General features: G+C 41.4%; 2 protein-coding genes across 3 annotated transcripts in view; one reads left to right on the plus strand and one right to left on the minus strand.

Moving 5' to 3' along the window:
• The window catches only part of NVL (nuclear VCP like), a 38,251-nt gene extending 33,006 nt beyond the window's left edge, over window positions 1–5,245 (plus strand). For both annotated transcript variants that reach the window (XM_012572379.5, XM_072927493.1), the window contains exons 22-23: window positions 3,145–3,215; window positions 4,973–5,245. In XM_012572379.5, coding sequence (XP_012427833.4) covers window positions 3,145–3,215; window positions 4,973–5,017 — 116 coding nt within the window. In that variant the 3' untranslated portion in view covers window positions 5,018–5,245. The remainder of the gene's footprint in view (window positions 1–3,144; window positions 3,216–4,972) is intronic.
• Window positions 5,246–10,174: 4,929 nt separating this feature from the next.
• DEGS1 (delta 4-desaturase, sphingolipid 1) lies at window positions 10,175–15,497 on the minus strand. Its single transcript, XM_002196980.6, has 3 exons — window positions 15,315–15,497; window positions 13,817–14,559; window positions 10,175–11,757 (listed from the first exon to the last, which is right to left on the minus strand). The coding sequence occupies exons 1-3, from the start codon at window positions 15,394–15,396 to the stop codon at window positions 11,611–11,613; spliced, it is 972 nt and encodes a 323-aa protein (XP_002197016.1). The 5' UTR covers window positions 15,397–15,497; the 3' UTR covers window positions 10,175–11,610.
• Window positions 15,498–19,182: the final 3,685 nt, after the last annotated feature.

Raw genomic sequence — 19,182 nt, forward strand, 5'->3', positions numbered from 1 at the left:
TCTTTAAGCCAAAATGCAAAGCTAAAATGGAAGTGTGACTTTTCAGATTATGTCCTTGGAAAATATCATAGGCTTTCCTTATGCCCCTGATTTCTAAGAGCAACACTGGTATTTTAATGGCTTTGAATAATTCTTTTTGATCTAGTACCTATCCAATCTTAGCTGGTTTTTAGCAACAGTAAATTACCAGAGCACACCGTTTGTATTCCCTGTTCTGAGGCAACAGGCATGTTCACCTAAAGGAAAAAACTCCGAGCTATAAAAACCTTCCCTGTTGTATGACTTGGTTACCCATTTTGCTTGTTGTAACTGGCTAAAACTCTTGATTTGAGGTAGAAATTTCTGAATTTATCCTGGTCATTTTTATAATTGTTCAGAATACAGCAGACTTTATTCAAAGCTGTTCATCTCTTGAATTCAGCCTTCACAGTTAGGATTGCAGCCTAAGCACTGACTGTGTGAATGTGTAGGCAGCCAGCAAGTCCATAATATATGTACAGCTTGATTTGCATGTTTATAGCAGCTGCTTGCTTGTCTGTCCTTGGGTTGGCAAGATGTCAGCCCTGAGTGCTATGAAAACATGTGAGTTGGTCTCTTATCTGAGACCCTCTTCATTTTTATCTTCAAGATAAGACTGGGGATTTTCTTCCTTTATTGTTGAAGACATGCACAGCTGCCTGCCCTCCCACGCTCTGCTTGGCTGTGCATGGGTGCCGAGTGTCCTTTGAGTCTGGGCTGCTCCTTTCTATTCTTGTGAAACTGTTGCAACTTCTTGTTATACCTGATATTTTCCCTCTGGAATAAAATCAGGGGTGTGGTTTTTTAACGCTTGGCAGTGGTGTTTGAAAGTACTTTTAGAAAGTGAAATGGAAAGGTATCCTTTTTGTGATACTTCGTAGGAGAACTCAGAAATTCTACTGCTAATCTGAACAGGCCTAGGCAAGCTGATCATGTTAGTCACTAGAGCTGAGAATTGCCAGATACAGAAGTTTGTAGGGGAAGTTCCTAACAACTGGGCAGATTTCCACTTTTCTGTAGTACCCCTGGATTTCCTTATCATTGGGCCAGCACTGAATGCCCAGAAAGGTTCACTGTCATTTGCAAACTTGGAGTTTCACTTCTGCCTCCCTTTTCCAAACCACTGAACATGGTGCATAAAAGTGGCTTCAGCTCCACTGCCAGAGTAGGACCCACCCTACAGCTCTGCAGTTTCTGTCAGAAACTTTTCCTCAGAAACTTTGGAACACCATGTGTTCCTGGTTACTTCTTCCCATTGACTTCTTCCCATTCCCATCTTAACTCACCTGTTTAGCTTAATCCCATGTATTTATTTCAAACAAATCTAGTTGCACAGAATGTACAGGATATAAGAAATAATAGAATTTTTTATAAGAGAGAGCCAGTGATCCCCCATCACCTGCAGTCTGTAAGGCTGATCCTAAGCACAGAATCTATGAGGCTTTTTGTTAAAGCAGTTAAGAGCAAATGTGGTTTAACAAGTGAGAATAAAGTTTTGCATCTTTGCCATTGAATTTGAAAAGCAAATTCAATGGTCCTTGTTTGATAAGAACCATGTATCCCTCACTCATCTATGTAAATAGGAAAACTCCAGTTTCATTTTTAGCGTTTTAAGTACATTGTCTTATTTTTAAAAGATTGTACCTGTTGATGGACTTCATTATTTTAATTTAACAATATAAATGGTTTTAAACAATAAAAGTATTTGTACTTACTTATTCAGACTAACTGGTTTTGTCATTAGAAATCGAGACAAAGTGTGTTGAAGAAAGTAGCCAAGGTCTAGATTATTCACAGCTACATTTTCTACATGATCAAGCTTTGGACAAGCTTTTATCACATAATAAACATGAAGTAGTCTAACTTACTTGCAGTGAGAGGTCTGCTACCTAGCAGGAGACTTTCTCTCTCCCTGTAGCATTGTTGAAGTTTGATTAAAAATTACATGCTTAAAAACAAAAGTGAAAGCAAAATTAAATTCTCATAGCTTTATTTTATTGTTTCATGGAGTTTTAATGACTCAGTCTAAGTTATCTGTCTTCTGGGAAAGTCCCAGTTTGAACCTTTGAACTTTTTTCTTACTGTAAATAGCATTTCCTTGGGGAAATACGTTAAATTCCTGATATTTTAAACTTGCATCTTCAAAGTTTCTAGGTATAACTTTATGTAGTAATAGGAATGTTGACCATGAGCTCCAGAGAAGTGAGATGAGAGAGCAGTGAGGTTTTATGTTTAGTTCAGTGAAATTTAACCTTCATCTTTACCTTTAACCCAGGTAATAACTATAGGCTATTTGCTGTTCTGCTTAATACCTTAGACAATGTATATTTCATTTTTTATTTAGTATCTTCCATTTGCATTTTAGTCTTTTAGTATATCAGCAGAAGATTTTTCTTCAACTCAGACTCAAAATATATGAATGTTAAGAGTTTTTTCATGTTGGCACATCCCATTTCATGTGGCAGAGGTGGAAATAAAAGCAATAATCAATCTAATGAAAGAGATGAAAATAATGCACCAAACAAAACTACAGTTTGTATTTCTGACATATCTGGTACCTGTGCATAATCGTAGCTGGTAACTAATCTTTATGTAGTGACATTTTAGGATTTTTAAATGCAGATTAAGCAAGGTACTTCCTTGTGAGAGCAGAGGAATCCATTACTTATTTGATGTATGCTTATGTTTTAACATAGTAAGAAAACCTGTTCAAAAGGTTATTATTAGGAATAATTACTGTGGATAGCTGCATTAAGGTCAAAAAGGTAATTTGCATAAACTTAAACATAGGCAGTTGTAGCAGTGAAAGCTTTCATCACTTCTGTGTAATGCCAGAGAACACAATGAAATGAAGCCAATTACTTAGAAATTGAGTAGAATTGGAATGATAGCAAAATGTCTTCTAAGTACTTCTTAAATAACAGGGAAGTTTAATATTGACTTTATGTAAAAAAAAAAAAAAAAAGCCCAGAAGTGGAAGCAGCAGAATTTGAGGGATTCACTTCCAGAAAGGTTATGGAATTCAGTTAGTTAGGTTTCATGAATGCTGCCTTGAAATACATGCAACAGTTGCTTGCTTGTCACTTGTCTGCAATTTTAGTAATTTATTATGTTTTGTTCTTTAAGGAGAAATCAAGATTTCTCATAAACACTTTGAAGAAGCTTTCAGGAAAGTGAAGTCTTCAGTATCCAAACAGGTAAGGCAATATTCGAGTATGCAAAGCTCATTGCTCCCTTAGGAAGGACACTCTTCTGATGCTGGAGACTGGTGGGAATGGTTAAGGTTGCAGCATCCTTAGATGGATTTCAAACTGACAGTACCTGTTTCTACATTAAACAAATCTGATGTTTGTGTTAAGGTCAGAAACCAAAGCCTCCCTTTTCAGCTGCAGATGATGCACTGTATGTAGATGGCTTACCAAGATACCAAGGTTACTTTTTAGTGTGGTGCCTTGGACTTCATTGACATTTCCAGATTGATTATTAACCTGGCCCTAAGCTCTTATGTCTGCTGAGCTTTCAGTGTAGAAGTCAAGGCCTTCAGAGTGCACCACATCCTGCCACAACTTTTCCTCCCCTGTGATGATGACACACAAAGATGCTCAGTCTTTTCTGTTGATGTGCAAGAGATGTAAATTTGAGATGGGATATAAAACACTATTCTTTATCACTGTTTTCATTATTTATATTTGTTAAGGAGGTTTGTTGTAAATGTTTCCTTATGCCCTTTTCCTTTTAATGACTGAAAGGAAAGCTGTTCAGTCATCTTAATTACTATAATTTTGAAGTTAATATATAGGAATTGCTACTATTGCAGAGCCTATGTCTAGGTCTCCATGTGTGGCCAAGAGTGTACTGTACTGCAGCCAGAATACATTAATGTATTCACATGTAGAACTAGACAGAAGTTAGTAAACTATTTCCTTTCATTTTTATTGTATTTTGGTGGTCAGTGACCTTTCATAAAATTAAAGGTAATCTTTGGCTCCAAGAACCTTTAAGGATGATGTTGGCTGTTGTTTTCCCTTTGCTAATCACTAAGCAAACAGCCACAAAAATTTAAAACATCTCCTCTAACCTAGCAATGATTGTTAAGTATTAGAACATATTCCTTCTGGTTAACCAAATGTTATTCTGCATCTCAAAGGCAGCTTAAATATCCATGTGTCTGAGAGTTCTGTATTTCAATTATATTAATCTGAAGACATGTCAGGTATTTTGAAATATCTGTTGCAGTACAAGATACTTACCTCCCGTTTCCAGCTGCCAGTTCCTATCTGCTAGGCAAATTCAGTCTGAGAAAAACTACAGACCGTGCTATGATACTGGAAAATTTAAAAAGGCTAAAAAAGCTGCATCTTACTGATCTAGTGCATCTACCTCTTCTATCCCATACACATCTCTGTGTTTGGTTTATTTGGTTGACTCAAGATAAACAGAAATAATTCTTTAAGCTGTGAATACATCACCTTCTGAAGCCGGGTATTTCAGTGGAAGTACTCTGATCCTCAAAACTCATTTTGAGTGACCAGCAAAAAGGGTTAAGGAACAGTTAAGTTAGACTAGCAAAGGATGATCTTGTCTGTTCATTGTGCAGAACTAGATGGGGGAGGAAAGTGTCAATTCAGCAGCTCCTGTGGTGAAGAGGGCAGTGCCTTCTCAGTGAAGCTGCCATCTAACCTAGCATGGCAACAGGAACTGCAAGAACTTTGCCTGAGGCCTCTAGGAATTGCACACCATTGGTGACTCTCCCTCATTTATGAGCCAGGGTAGTGCGGGGTTTGCCTTATTTATGTTTTTGTTTGTAAATATTTTAAAATGCAGCTAGTGACTCACAGAGCTGGTTTGTTTCACTTGCTTAAATAATACACAAAGTCACTTTTAAATATTGTGAATATTGTGTATTTTTTTACCACTGTCTGAGGTCCTTTTCCTCTTCTCTTGGCACTGTTAGGATCAAATAATGTATGAAGAACTGCATCGGTCGCTGTGCAGGTGATACATTTGGACAATTCCTAAAAGAGACTCACTCTACACTGGTGAAGAGTTCTGAAGTTCTGTGCCTGTTTTCAAGAAGCAGGCTGGAAAGAAGCTGTATTAAATCCATCCTTCAATTTTTTATACTGCACCTATAAAAAAAGGTCATCACAACCTACTGCTCTAAAGCATCCTTAATTTAACTGTCTCCAGAATAAAAGATACAATACATGCTTCCTTTTTATAACCATTTACATTTTCCAAATGAATGCTTTTAGTGTTAAAAAGCTAACACCATTCTGATCTATTTGGTGCCCTGAATCAGAAATCCCTGAGGCACAGGCTAACCCTTCCAAGTGTTTACACTGCTCAAATAGCTGTTTTCAACCATCAGAGAAGATTGCTGTTTTTTCCAGAACAAGAACACTGAAAGAAGCACTGGGCGGACAGAGCTGTGAAAGTAGGCTGGGAAAGTGCTGCCCTGGCTGTTATCACACCATTAATCATGCATTTTCCGAGTACACTGACACATTGTGCCAGCACAGGTTCTCCGAGCTGCTAACAGCTTCCTTCCACCTCACAAAATAAACTGCTCACAGATGGCAGGCTGGGAGAGTTATCTGGGAGTGAGTAAAGTTTGGAAATTGGAGAAGTGCTACGACACTATGATTCAACCAAAGAAACGTTTAAGTTAAGAGGTACTTAACAAGCTGGTTCTTAATTATTTTTCTTAAACAGATAAATTTTCAAAACTGGGAAGTATCCAAGTTAAGACAAAACACTGAAAAGTGACAGATTATGAAACCTACAAGCCTTCAGGGGAAAAACCCCAATGAAATAGTTTTTGTAGGCAACATTTAATCTGCAAGCATCCCCCCTACTTATTTAAACACTTAAGAGGGAGATCATTTAATCTCCTACTTGAATTCATTTAAATAAATACCCTGAACAACCAGATATAACTTTAAGACTGACCTCGATAGAGAATAGTACCTTACATCTTAAATTCTTCCAGATCTGCCAGCTAACAAGAAATCTTGCTGCGTCTTTTTACCCAAAGATCACGTAACTTATCACCACAGACTCGCATTTTAAAAATACTGATGCTCATGGCAGCTTGTTCTTACCACTAGGATTTCTGCTCAACATGGGATGACATTCCCTCCTCTCCTAGGGAACCTGGTGCTTCAGTGACTCAAATTCTGAATCATAAGACTGACAAATTAAGTCCCTGGATAAAAAACAGATTATGATGATGTGCCTGCTTTTAATTGTAAATTAGACTTGAAACTTCAGCTGTGATTCCCAGAAATCCAAGATGAAGCATCATCACTTTCAATCAATACTAGGCTTGAAGGAAACCTCAATGAGCATCTGGTTCAACCTTTCTTGGCAAAAAGCAGTCTAGACATGATGGCCCAGCACCCTGCCCAGCTAGATCTTACAAGTGTCTGACACTGGGGAATCCACCACTTCCCTGGGGAGATTTTTCACAATAAGAACAATCAACTAGTAGAATAGTTTTTTCTCATTTCTAATTGGAAGCACCCCTTACCCCTCATCTTTTCCAGGTCACTCTTGTTAAAAGGGAATCTCCCTCCATCTTCTTTGTAACCACCCCTGGAACATCGTGCTAAGTTCTCTCCCTAAGCTTTATTTTCTCAAGGCTGCACACAGTCCTCTCAGTCTTAGCTCATAATACTACAAAAGTATAATAATAATAATAATGATACACCCAATTCACTTGAGTGGCTGAGTGGACCAATGAAAAGAGTAAGTGATTTTTCCTTCATGGATATACAGAGAAGATTCCTGCTACCATACTTGAGGATACCTGCAGATGATGACCTTAAGCAGGAGTGGAGTCCTCAAGTTCTGGCATATCCACCTGAGAATTTTCCTTTCCTTTTATGATGAGATTCCTGTGTATATATGGAGCAAGAAAGTAAAGTAGGACTTGCAAGGCAAGATAATGGAGGAAATGCTATCAAGGAGTAGTAATAGCACTACAGTCTTATCAAGAGTGCCAGCACAAACCAGGTTTATAATACAAGGTGTCTCATGATTATTCTTCATAACAGATGATAAGAGGAAGTAGGGTGCAGGAGGGTTTGAATGCACAAGAAAATCTGAAGTTAAGGTGAAAGGCAGAAAAAGCCAGGTCAGTCAAGTGTCCTTATCCTGTCTGCTTACCTTGTCTGGGCTCCATGTGCAGCAAGGAGCAGGCAAGGGTAGGCAGCTGAATTCCATTTGCCTGCTCACACACGAGTGTTGCACCCACACTGCTTCTTGTGGGAAATTCTGCTTAGGCTATAGTATGTATCACTAAAAAAACAATGATCCTTTGTACACAGAAAATGGGAACCGCTTTAAGGAAGGAGCCTTTTCACCCAATAGACACAAATATTTTGTTCTGCATATGCAGCTACCGCCCCTCCTAGCAGACATGCCTCAAGGTTTTGCCTCCAGTCATCTTGTTTCTGTTATGACAAGATCAAGAAATTGTTCGTCATGCCATTCTCCTCTCCCTTCTCCTGAGGCTAACAACATATCAAAACCACAAGAATGAGCCTGTCCCAGAGCACAGCAGATGCTAATGTAAGCATGGATAGGGGGCAGAGGCAGTGCAGAAGGACTGTCATTCGTAGCTCCATAGGAAACTTTTCCCACATCTTTATCCTGACTAGTCTTGTATCCCACTTCAGGTCTGATTGTGAAATAGACGACTTGCTAGAGAAGAGAGTTGCAGGCTGCTGTGCCAAAGGCAGATCCACATGATTCAGACCCACCTGTTTATCAGATTGTTTTCCTAGGACCTTGCAGAAGCAATGTTGGCAGACCCCGAAGTAGCTCCTGTGCCTTGCAATGTGCAAGCTAAACAGCAGAACTTGCTTTGCTGTAAGTCTTTGAGACTTCCAAATTACAGAAGAGTAGTTTCCAAAAGCTGTGCCAAGCTACTTACACAAGGTTGCTGCTTCAAAGTCACTTTCCTCCTCTTAGTCCAAGAGGAGTAGAGCAGCCTGCAGTCTGCAGCATTGATGTTAACACCGGTTGAACCTCATCATTAAATAAGGAACAAACAGCTTTAAGCTCTGCTGTGGCATGCCACTGCATCTGACAGAATAAATGTCAGGGAGGCAGAGGTGAGCCACTGACCTCAGCATCTGACAGTGGTCACTTGCCATGAACAGATCCATGTCTCAACACCTGGAGACCTTTGTCTTACATGCTCACTTAGGGAGTTCACCAGAGGCCTTCCAAAACACACAGCTGGAAGTCTCACCTGTTTCAACTGACCTCTGGTTCCAGGGAGGAAGCCCTGCCCTGAGTCTGAAACATGGAGCTCTGAAACGAGACACAGATGCACCCATTTAGCACGTTCGTGTTGGAAGCAGACAGGTTCAACAGCAAATCAGGAATGCCAGAGGCAAGGGTTGTTCTGAAAGAGGAGTTATACCCACGCCTGTCCTGTGGGAAAACTAATGCTTAGCACAATCAGATTCCAGGATGCATTACTTACTCCACTTAAGCGGCTCCAGATAATTGCGGATAGGGAGCATTAAAAGCCATGCAAGGACATTTATTCTGAGCACTACAGGTTATTCTACAAGCCCTGAAGAGTCAGAGCTCTGCACAATTTAACTGCAACTAAAATACTTGGGTGACAGTTAAAATTCCTGACTGACAAACTGAATGGAACAAACCCTAATAAACATGTAGAAACACCAAAGTTAACTCATTCCATCTGAATAGATTTAGGAAAAAACAACTGGGTTAACTGTCAAGGTTCTTGATGCTCTTTAGGGTTAATTTGTTCTTTACCAGTAAGTTGAAGTTCCCTCCAACTTTCAGATAAAATGTTTCAAAAATTATACTAACAACTTTCTGCCAGGTATGTTTTCATTGTATTAATGAAACCTATTTAAGTCCTTAAAACAATAACTAGATGGTTTATATGTGTTTTTTTTAAAAAGTTAGTGTTTGATATTTCTGTGTCATGCCTTTGCAGTAAACACCATGCCATAAAACTTAAATTCATTGTTCATTTAGAATACATCAAACAAGTTAAGTAGGGCCAGCTGGTCCAAATTATTTTCACCAGTGGTTCAGAAATGCTTATATTTTAGGGATGAAACTATGCTGGTAACCTTTCAAATGATCTGCTTTTGGCAGTTCTTACTACTGAAGTTGGCTGCTAAAGCTTTTTATGTATTACCCAGGAATGCTATGATTAAGGGTAGCTACCAATGCTTGCAAGAATCAGACCATTGTTTAGATCCAAACTTAAATCTCACTGGCTCAGATTAGCCTAATACAGTAAATTGTTCTCCAGCACATAGGCAGCAGCAGATGTTTCAGAAAGATTATGGCAAGCACAGGTATCTCCCTCAGAATTCTCCACCGTTCAGTACCCCCTGAAGTGAAAATTATGTATTTATAATTCAAGTTGGAATGGAAAATCAGTCAGAACACCTTAAAACAACAATTGCAATTTTAAACAAGAAAAGAGGGCAACTTCAGCCCTGCTTAAGAGCAGGAATTCCATGAAGTAGGTAACTAAGACTAACTACAAAATTTTTACTCTGAACTCTGCTTGTCTTAAATATTAATGTAGGATAACTGAACTTCGTAACTTTAGCTCTTAGCCACAAAACTTTGTAGACACTTTCCATCCTTCATCCAGATATGAATAAATCATCAACATCAAAGATAATTTAAAAAAACAAAGTGATATTAAGTGGCTTAAAAAGAAATTTGAAAGGTTTGCAACTTCTTAAGCCTTTACAAGTATTTCAACCCAAGTTTTCCTCTGCATAGGGAGGAAAGAATTATTCTTTACAGGTCATCTGTATCACCACTCAATAGGAAAGGTCTCAAATCTGCTTTAGAAATACCAAATTTCTCTAAAGCTTAAGTCCTTCAGCATAAGAGGACCAATGAAAAATTCACCCAGTATTATTTCAATCTTTACGTTTTAATTACACGTAAAAATACTGGACAAAGTCTATTTTGACATTACACTCCACTCTGAGCAACACACTGGCTACCTCCCAGGCTGTGGGCATAATGAAGTCACTCTAAGTGGCTGGCAGACTTTCATACCACTTCTCTTGCCTAGCTACAGATAAGGGCCCACACTTAAACAAAACACACATTAAAACAAGCACCGCAGTCAAGATCGAGTTAAGAGGTACCAGTACAATGTTTTCAGGCACTCACCTTTTCAAACAAACAAACGAAAAACAAATGAACAACAAATACCCCAAAATACAGGAGTTGAAGGCATCTAAAATTGAGTTACAGCAGCTACAACTTCCACCTTCCTCAGACTCCATCTTTCAGATAAATGAAGAACATACCACAGAGCCACCATCTGAGATTTAAGGGTGATTTGTAGCCACGTTTGACTGTTTAGAGCCATCATCAATGCATTAGAGGGTAGAAGGCAAACCTACTGTGCTGAGGTACAGAAAGGTTCTTCACTGCCCAGCAAGTCTATCTGTTCCCAATGAAAAATTCCTAGGCAGGAAGTTTGATAACACAACCTCTTACCACATTTTAATATGTAAGAAAGTATTTATGGAGGGTACTGTAGGTTTAGGGGGAAAAAACCAAACAAGATTATTTAACAACCTTTCTGTGCACACAAATGACTAATGTGCTAATAGGTAGTATTGACAATGGTTGTAGCTAGACTTGTTTGCTAAAATAGTATCTGTTCAATCCATTCACTCTTCCATAAAAGCCAAATTTCCAAGCAAGTGTAAATAATTATATTTGAAGCCATAGTAACATGGTAATAACTTTTCTTCAAAGATCAGAAAACCCCCAAACTCTCTAAACGAGATTTTTCCAACATGAAACCCCACATCAGGTATATTAAGTTACCTAAATGCCACCTGCTCACACTACATGCCAACAGAAGCAGCTCAGGCAGTAGGTGGGACCCTTGGAGTTTGGCAATACCCTTGAATTCCCCACCTTTTTTTTTTTCCTATGAAGAAGTCACAGAAGCCATCTCAAAGATATTGGTTTCATTCTGATAGATTGCTCCTTTAAGGTAGTCTCAGTAAAAAAAGTGGAACTTTAAAGCATTGCTTCAATTGACACATATTTAAACAAAAGCAGACTGAACATTTCTGTGCAAATTTAGTTCTTCCAACTATCAGTTCAGAAACATTTTCAACAGAATGTTTAAGTTAACAAATCATGTTAGTTTAGAATTAACAGTTTAAGTACAGCATTTTAAAATTAGTAATCTAAATACCATGTTGAGGGCAGTATAATACATTGAGAACTTTTAAATTGTTATGAGTCAGACAGACATTTTATATAGCTTTAACACCTACCAAAGTAAATTCTGTAACAAAGTGATTTTGCATTATGCATATAACACTGATCCTTAGGCAAACAGAGACATATTAAACCAATGAATCTGAGGACTGTGAGGAATGTTATAGCTTGGTTGGAGTCTGCTACAAAATCCTTAAGGATGCATTGCTATGTTGCTGTACATCTTAATTCAGGACACAGGTGAACAGCTTTAGCAGGAAACCTTTATACCAGCCACTTTAAAGCAAGCAGACATTTCAAAGTTTTTTGGTTGCCAGAAGTTTAATCTTGCTTCACTTCACCTTTTAATTGCCTTTTCATGCGTGAATATGGGCTGATTGTGTCATCCATCACGAAGTCATACAGTACTTTTATCCAAGAGTTATATTGGGGCAGGTTGTCATAGTATTCAGCTGCTATTTTCTTCACCTGAAGGAGAGATATGAGGTTTATTTACTGGTTATATTAACACCAGTTGTGACAACTTTACAACCCTCAATGTGTAACCTAGCAATGTGTAACAGCACAGGAAGTCTCATTCCAGAAGTTAGATCCTATAGGAAAGGCCACTTATGCCAAAATGTGAATGTTCCTTGAAGGAAAAAACAATCCCTGGTTATTAAATAAATCTGCTGTGAAGTTTTTGGAGCTGCCAGAACAAACTCAGCTAACTCTCTGAAGTCCCTTCACTGTGTTGCCTACAGGAGGATGGAGCTCACAAAGCAAGTGGTTTGGTTGCTATTGAAAGTGTGTGACTCAGTTCAGTGCTGACTCATAGATATACAAGTAACAGTAAAAAGGATGTTTTAAGTTCTAGGAAGAGCTGTTTAACACATCTATTTTTACATGTAGTTTCAAATCTCAATACTCAGAAGAAAAAAGGCATTTCTGAGGAATATTTTGTTTCTGAAGACAAACTTGAAAGAATGAATATAAGCTGCTTCCAAAGACTCTGTTCTCAGCTGCACATGTTAACTAGACCACTGTCTAAACTGAGAGCAGCAGGTTCATACTGCTTTTTGGGCCAACCACTTAAGAGCCTTGAACATAAAGGCTTTTTCACAAAATTCCATAGCTTTAGTCCAAAGAATAGTATCAATCTGTATAAGCAAACAAACCCAAAGTATAAACAAACCCAAGGTATGGGTTTTTTTATACCTTTACATGGCTGGTTTGAAGGCAAAGCTTGTTTTGACCCATCAGCATACCTATAGAATAATGCCACCAGGCAATGTACTTTTACTCAACACTAATAACACTCAGCTCACCAGTTCTGAGGAATCAAGTGTTCAGTACTAAGGGATCTTTAGCACACAGCAGAGTCCAATCCAATCAAATTAACTTCACTGTTCTAAAAGAAGGCTTTTTTTTCTTATCAGAGCTATGGATTATGAGTCCTGCAGCAGAACCAGGTATCTACTCCTAGAATTAAATACTTGGAAAAATTAATGGCCTACTAATAGCTAAAGTACCTGTCCAAGAAGTGAAATGCTGCTTCACAGCACAGACTCAAGTATCAAAGGTGAGTTAAGACACAGCAAAAGTTGCTTTATCTAAGAATAAAAGCACTCATCTAGCTTAAAAAAAACCCACAAAACCTCAGAAACCAATTGCATGATCTACCTGCCCTCCTAAAAGTGCTGGCATAGTTATTTCAGCTCCCCTTCCACCACTGAAAACAGAAGTGCCAATCAAGTTTAGACTTCACCATAGAAATGATCTTACAAGGTCTCACTATTGCCAAATGCAATAACAAAGCTGTAAGACCAACACCACAGCTGCTGTCAAACTGCAAATTTAGTATCTGATGAAAAACTGAAAATTCAGAGGTAACCCTTAAGCCTGTGTTCCCATGCTTCACTTGGGAAGCACTGATACAGTGAGAAACTCCTGCCTGTAAGAAGCAAAGGTTGAAGTAAGAGAAACTTCATCTCTGCTACTCATGCAGACATGACAGGTCTAAGTCCTGGCTTCGAACTCTTCATTCTGCCTGTCCTACACTGCCAACGTACAGCTGATACTTATTTAGGGTTCAAAGGTTCTTGCTAGAGAAATCTCCCCCAAGAGAGGATGTCCCCGATAGAAGAGACTGAAGGATAAGCACATGTTACAGTACTGTCCTTAACATTTCAATAACAAATCTCCAGAGTTACCTGCAACCTTTTACTAGCTTTCTGCATACTTACAAACAAGAATTCAGAAGACAGGCTGTAATTACAGAAAGCTAAAGTTAGTGCAAAGCTTAAGACATGCATTCCCTCCCCTCTCCTTTTATGGAAGAGGATTGAGCAGCAGCAAAGTGGAAGCTTGTTCAGGCTATCACTAAAACGCTAAATAATTACCTCCTTTATCACTTAGTTTATATTGTGGGGTTTTGGTTTTTGTTTTTAACCTCCCAACTTCCATTCTTCTGTTAGTGTTTGACCTTATTTTCATTTAAAGAGGGCCTTAATTTAAGAAAAAGTCATAACCTTAGAAGTTAACTTACCAGTGGAAGGCTCTTGCCAGGAATATTGGGGAAGTCATGATGTTCATTGTGATAGCCAACATTAAAAGTGAGCAAATTAAGTGGCCCATAGTAGGAATAGGTCTCATGTCCTTTTAAAAACATGTAATGTTCCGCTATGAAGTGTCCCGAAATTGGGTGCAACCCAAGACCAAGTACTGAACCAGCAAGCATGTAAAAAATTGATTTGACTCCCCATAAATAATATATTGCCACATCAAAGGCGAGCTGAGCCAATAAATTGATTATTTCAAGTCGAGTAATGGGTTTAGGATTGATGCAGAGAGGTCTAATGGCATAGAAAAAAGGCTGAAGAACAATCCATATGAACTTCCTAAAAGGGGTGCAGAAAAACCAGCCTTCGAAGTTGGTAGGAATATCCACATCGATGCCGTCACCACCTAAGTAACGATGATGATCCATGTGGTATCTCTTGAAGGATATGGAGTAGGGGAGACCAAGAGGGAGGTTGGCAAATATTCCAAACCATCGATTCCACATGGCTTTGCTGTTGCCAAAGGCACTGTTGTGGGAGATCTCATGAATAGCCAGAGTCATGGAGTGACTAATACAGCTTCCAAAAACGTAAGCCCAGAAGACCACCCATTTCCAATCCAAGTCTTTAACCAGATAGAATGCAGTCAACTGCGCCAGAACCATCAGCACGACCACCCAGATCAGGTTGTAGTCTGGCTTCATCAATGCTTTTATCTCTGGATGTTTAGCTAGATGGAAAAAATTAAATGAAAAAAGTTATTTCGAAGCTCTCCTCACAGCCAACTATCCCAATTAGATTACAGCTTTTCCCTCCCTCTGTCCCAATTAGGAGGTGACTGCAAAGGTAACGAAAACGCGTAACCTTTCCACTAGTGATACTTGCTGCTATAATGAATCATTTGGAATCAAGTCATTTTAGCACTTTACGTTGCTCGGCAACTAGACACGTACATGGCAAGCAGCAGCAGCACCACATCAGCCTCCTCAGGAAGGAAATGGCTCTGAGCCGACAGCCCACCCGTAATTCCGAAGGGCGCACGAAGGCTCAGCCCCGATTTTAGCGCTATCGGCGGCCCCGGACGCGGTGCCGCGGTGCCCTCAGCGGCCCCGACACCGCCGTACCGCCGGCAGGGCAGGGCGGGGAGCGGCCCGGGGAACCCAGCTCCCGTTCCGCCGCTCGGGATGGCAGCCGGGGCCGCCGCCGCCCCGCGCCTCGGGCTCGGCCCCGCGGGCGGCCGCCCTCCCCCTCCTTCCCCCGCTCCTTCCCTTCCCCTCCCCCGCCAGCGCCGCCAAGGCGGCGGCTCCCGCCTCCACGTCCGCGGGCCCGGCCCGACTCGGGCCCCCCGCCGGCGGCTCCGGGGCCGCGGCGCCCCCCGACAAGGGCAGCCATCTTGTGGGGTGTCCGTGCGCGGCCCCCCCGCCTCCGCCGCGCAGCCGGCGGCAGCAGCCGGCGGCAACAACCGGCGGCACCGCGGCTCCTCACCCAGGATCTCCTTGCGGCGGTCGGCGTGCGGCTGGTCCGTGTAGACCCACTCGAAATCCTCTCTCGCCACAGTGTTCCCCATGGCGGCAGCACAAAACCTCCTCGCCAGCTGCCCGCCCGCTGCGCGGATCACCGCTACCGCGCTTTATACGCGGCGGAGGCGGCCCGCGGCCACGCCCCCGACCCGCCCTCGCCGCCTATTGGCTGCCGCGGCTGCTGGGCGCGCTCCCGCCGCGGCGGCGCCCCCTGCCGGCGGGGCGGGCGGGGCGCGCCCTGAGGGGCTCGTGGGGAGGGACAGGAGCAGCCCTCAGAGAGGGACAGGAGCAGCCCCCAGAGAGGGACAGGAGCAGCCCCCAGAGAGGGACAGGAGCAGCCCCCAGAGAGGGACAGGAGGGGAATCCTCAGAGCGGGACAGGAGGAACTCTCAGAGCAGAACAGGAGGGATCCTCAGAGAGGGACAGGAGCAGCTCCCAGAGAGGGACAGGAGGAGCCCCAGAGAGCGACAGAAGCAGCCCCCAGAGAGGGACAGGAGGGCAATCCTCAGAGCGGACAGGAGGAACTCTCAGAGCAGAACAGGAGGGATCCTCAGAGAGGGACAGGAGGAGCCCTCAGAGAGGGACAGGAGGAGCCCTCAGAGAGGGACAGGAGCAGCCCCCAGAGAGGGACAGGAGGGAATCCTCAGAGAGGGACAGGAGGAGCCCTCAGAGAGGGACAGGAGGGAATCCTCAGAGAGGGACAGGAGCAGCCCCCAGAGAGGGACAGGAGGAGCCCCAGAGAGGGACAGGAGGAGCCCCAGAGAGGGACAGGAGGAGCCCCAGAGAGGGACAGTAGGAACTCTCAGAGCAGAACAGGCAGAACCCTCAGAGCAGGACAGGAGCAGCAATCAGGCCGTCCCAAACCCGCACTCCCGTGAGCTGTCCTGGTCTGACCCCGTGCTTACAGACCCCTGCCTAAAGGTACTGAACTAAAACTGCAAACGCCTGCAACAAAGTCTGTTTCCTTCTCTTTTTGTGGTAAGGTATTTGAAGTTCTTTGACAAACTACTCTGTAAGAACTTACCTCCATTTAATCTGTCATTGCATGTATTTGTCATAAAACACTGACTGTGGGCAGTTCAGTGAGAAAGATTACCCTGTGTAGAAGTTAAACTACTGCTTGCTTGGAATTTTAGTTGCCCACTCATAATAATCTACATCAGTAGATCAAAAATCCACTCAAATTAATCTAAATCAGCAGTAGTGATAAAAACAATGGAGGCTATTATCACAAAGTAAATTATGCCTTATCTCTTCACGTAGTATTAGTATCTCAAGGTTATGATTCATGACTTAAAATGTATTAGTAATAATGACTACAAAAGGTTTATGCCTACAAGCTACTGGAAGTCCCACATGCAGCAGGGCTATTAGAGGGGAAATTCAACCCCTACTTGGAAACGTCTGCAATTCCATGAAGCAGTGGGCAAGGCACAGGAGCTATAAACAGCACTTTTGTGAATAGTTTGGTTTGCATGAATTTTAATTAGAGCACATGAGGGTGGGATTTAGAAGTGAAAAATGCAGCAAGGAGGTGAACATGGAAGAGGTTTTGCTCAGCCTTTCCCTCCTCAGTCACAGAATCTGAACTGTACAGACTGTGAAGACTGGTGCAGCCTAAGAGGCAAAGCAGATGTCAAGATTTCATCGAGGCTCTGTGACCTTGCCAGGTTTACTTTTTGGTCAGTGACCATTTCACAATAAACCAGGAAGCTTTGGGGTTGCCAGTGCAGCAGCTGACTGCAGAATTGCCAGGGTCACAAGTGTTTCACCCAGCTGCACTCCAAACACCACATACAACATTTCTGACAGCGTTCTCTTCTGGTTGGAGTTCAAATATTAGCACTGCTATCCATCATTGTGCTAAAGACCTCCTCATCCATGGGAAGGACCTGCCAAAAGGAGAAGTGTGGCAGCAGGAGCACTGGAGGAGTGACAGCACATCAGGAGTTCAGGCAGGTTTACAGCACTACAAACATACATAGGTTTGTAAATGGTCACAAATTTCAGTGGGGCAATTAAACAGAAGATCCTAGGCTTATAAACTAAACATTCCAGAGCAGTTAAACAAGGTTTAAACAACAACAACAAAAATATATATTAAATAGGAAAGCTTTGGACAATTTAATTGCCCAAGTGTACTGGAGAGCAAAGTGTCTTTCTTGTTTAATCACTGTGTTTAATTAGTCTGGCTTAACCAGTCTGTGTAACAAATCCAGATTTATTAGGCTTCAGCAAGCCAACCATTTTTGTATCTGACATTTTCCATTCCAGAGACAGTGAGATCCAGTACCTACTGTCTTCAGCTGCATAAAACTTAAACAAAAATCCTGGAATGTTCACTTACATGTGAACCAAAGCCAGGACTGCATCCTTAGAATGGCAAAGGTGATATCCAGGCAGGAGAACTGCAGGAGTGGAGAACACAAGGACAAGCGACCTGGCCCAAGTACAGTGCAAAGTAGCACAGAGATGCAACTTGAGTCAAACAGAACAGTTCACAACTAGCTGACATATTGCTGTAAAATAGTCCAAACTGAATTTACTAATTCATGAAGTAACAATCACTGAAATTTGTTAGCTACCCTCTTACAGCATCAGGAACACCAAAGAATCAGAGAATCCTCTCCTGTGCTGAGACACATTCCACCATATACTCTATCATCCTATTTTCAAGAGATTCTTGATGTTGAAAGTTCCTTTGGTAATCCTAGTGCTCCCCACGATTTACTGTTAGAAGTTCTGAGTAAGAGCAATTAAATTTCTGTTCAGTTCTGTCTTACCTTTTACATTAAGAAGTTACACACAGGCATCCTTTGCAGCATTAATGAATTTGGTGACTAACATGCAATGCTGAGTATCAGGAACTGACCAAGTTCCATTTGTTTACATCTGTTTTTTCATCTGTGAAATTTATCTGGTTAAGCAGGTTCTCTTTCTTCCTTCAGCACTTCTAGCTGTTACATCCACTAGCCCAGGTCTGGAGGGTCTTTACATACTGTAGTTACACAGAAACTGTTCAGTTTGGGGAGCAAGATCTTGTCGCAAACAGAAAAAAGTACCACTATGGTACCTTTTGATCTCATTTTCACCATGCTCACTAGGTACACAAATTTGTAAAAAAAAAAAAAATCCCCAACACTACTATGAAACAAAAAGCAGTTCCTAAGCAAGTGCTATTTTTAGAAAAGCAGTAAAGTTGGCCTCAGTAGTTTTAAGTTATTTCAAGAAACTAAATATAAGACACTTAAAATTGCTTTCCCTGGCAGCTCTGGCCTTTCTTTCAGTTTCAGCCCTTGACACAATTACTAAAATTGAACAGTGGCTGCAAATAAATCAAATTCTCATGTAATTTTGCAAACTATATCTCAGTCTCACTGGTTTAAGGCTCTCCCTCAAACAGATGATACAATCAGTAATCACTACAACACTACTTTGAGGTTGATACACCAACTCATATAAATTTACACAGGCATTGAGAGTGAAAAGAGGTTTAGTTTTACTTCAGATGATTCATCAGCTTGCTCATATATTGCAAAATTCATCCTTTTAACAAGGGACAATATGGTATCAGAAATCAATGTTCCAGCTATTTTGTCCAAACAATTACTTCATTCTGGTTTTTTCTATGTGTATATTTTTCTGGTATACATTCCAGCCAAGAGCCATCTGATGTCTCCCTCGCCGGGGTATGAAATAGAAAACACTAAAGGTGTACCTTTACTGTGGAATTTCCCAGAGCTGCCTTGTAGCCATCCCCTCTACCCCTTAAGGTTCATGGGCCTCACTCCATTTCACTGTCAGCACATGGAGGAGCAGGATGCACCTGCAAT

Source organism: Taeniopygia guttata, chromosome 3 (assembly GCF_048771995.1).
Source record: "Taeniopygia guttata chromosome 3, bTaeGut7.mat, whole genome shotgun sequence".
NCBI classification, from domain to species: Eukaryota; Metazoa; Chordata; class Aves; order Passeriformes; family Estrildidae; genus Taeniopygia; species Taeniopygia guttata.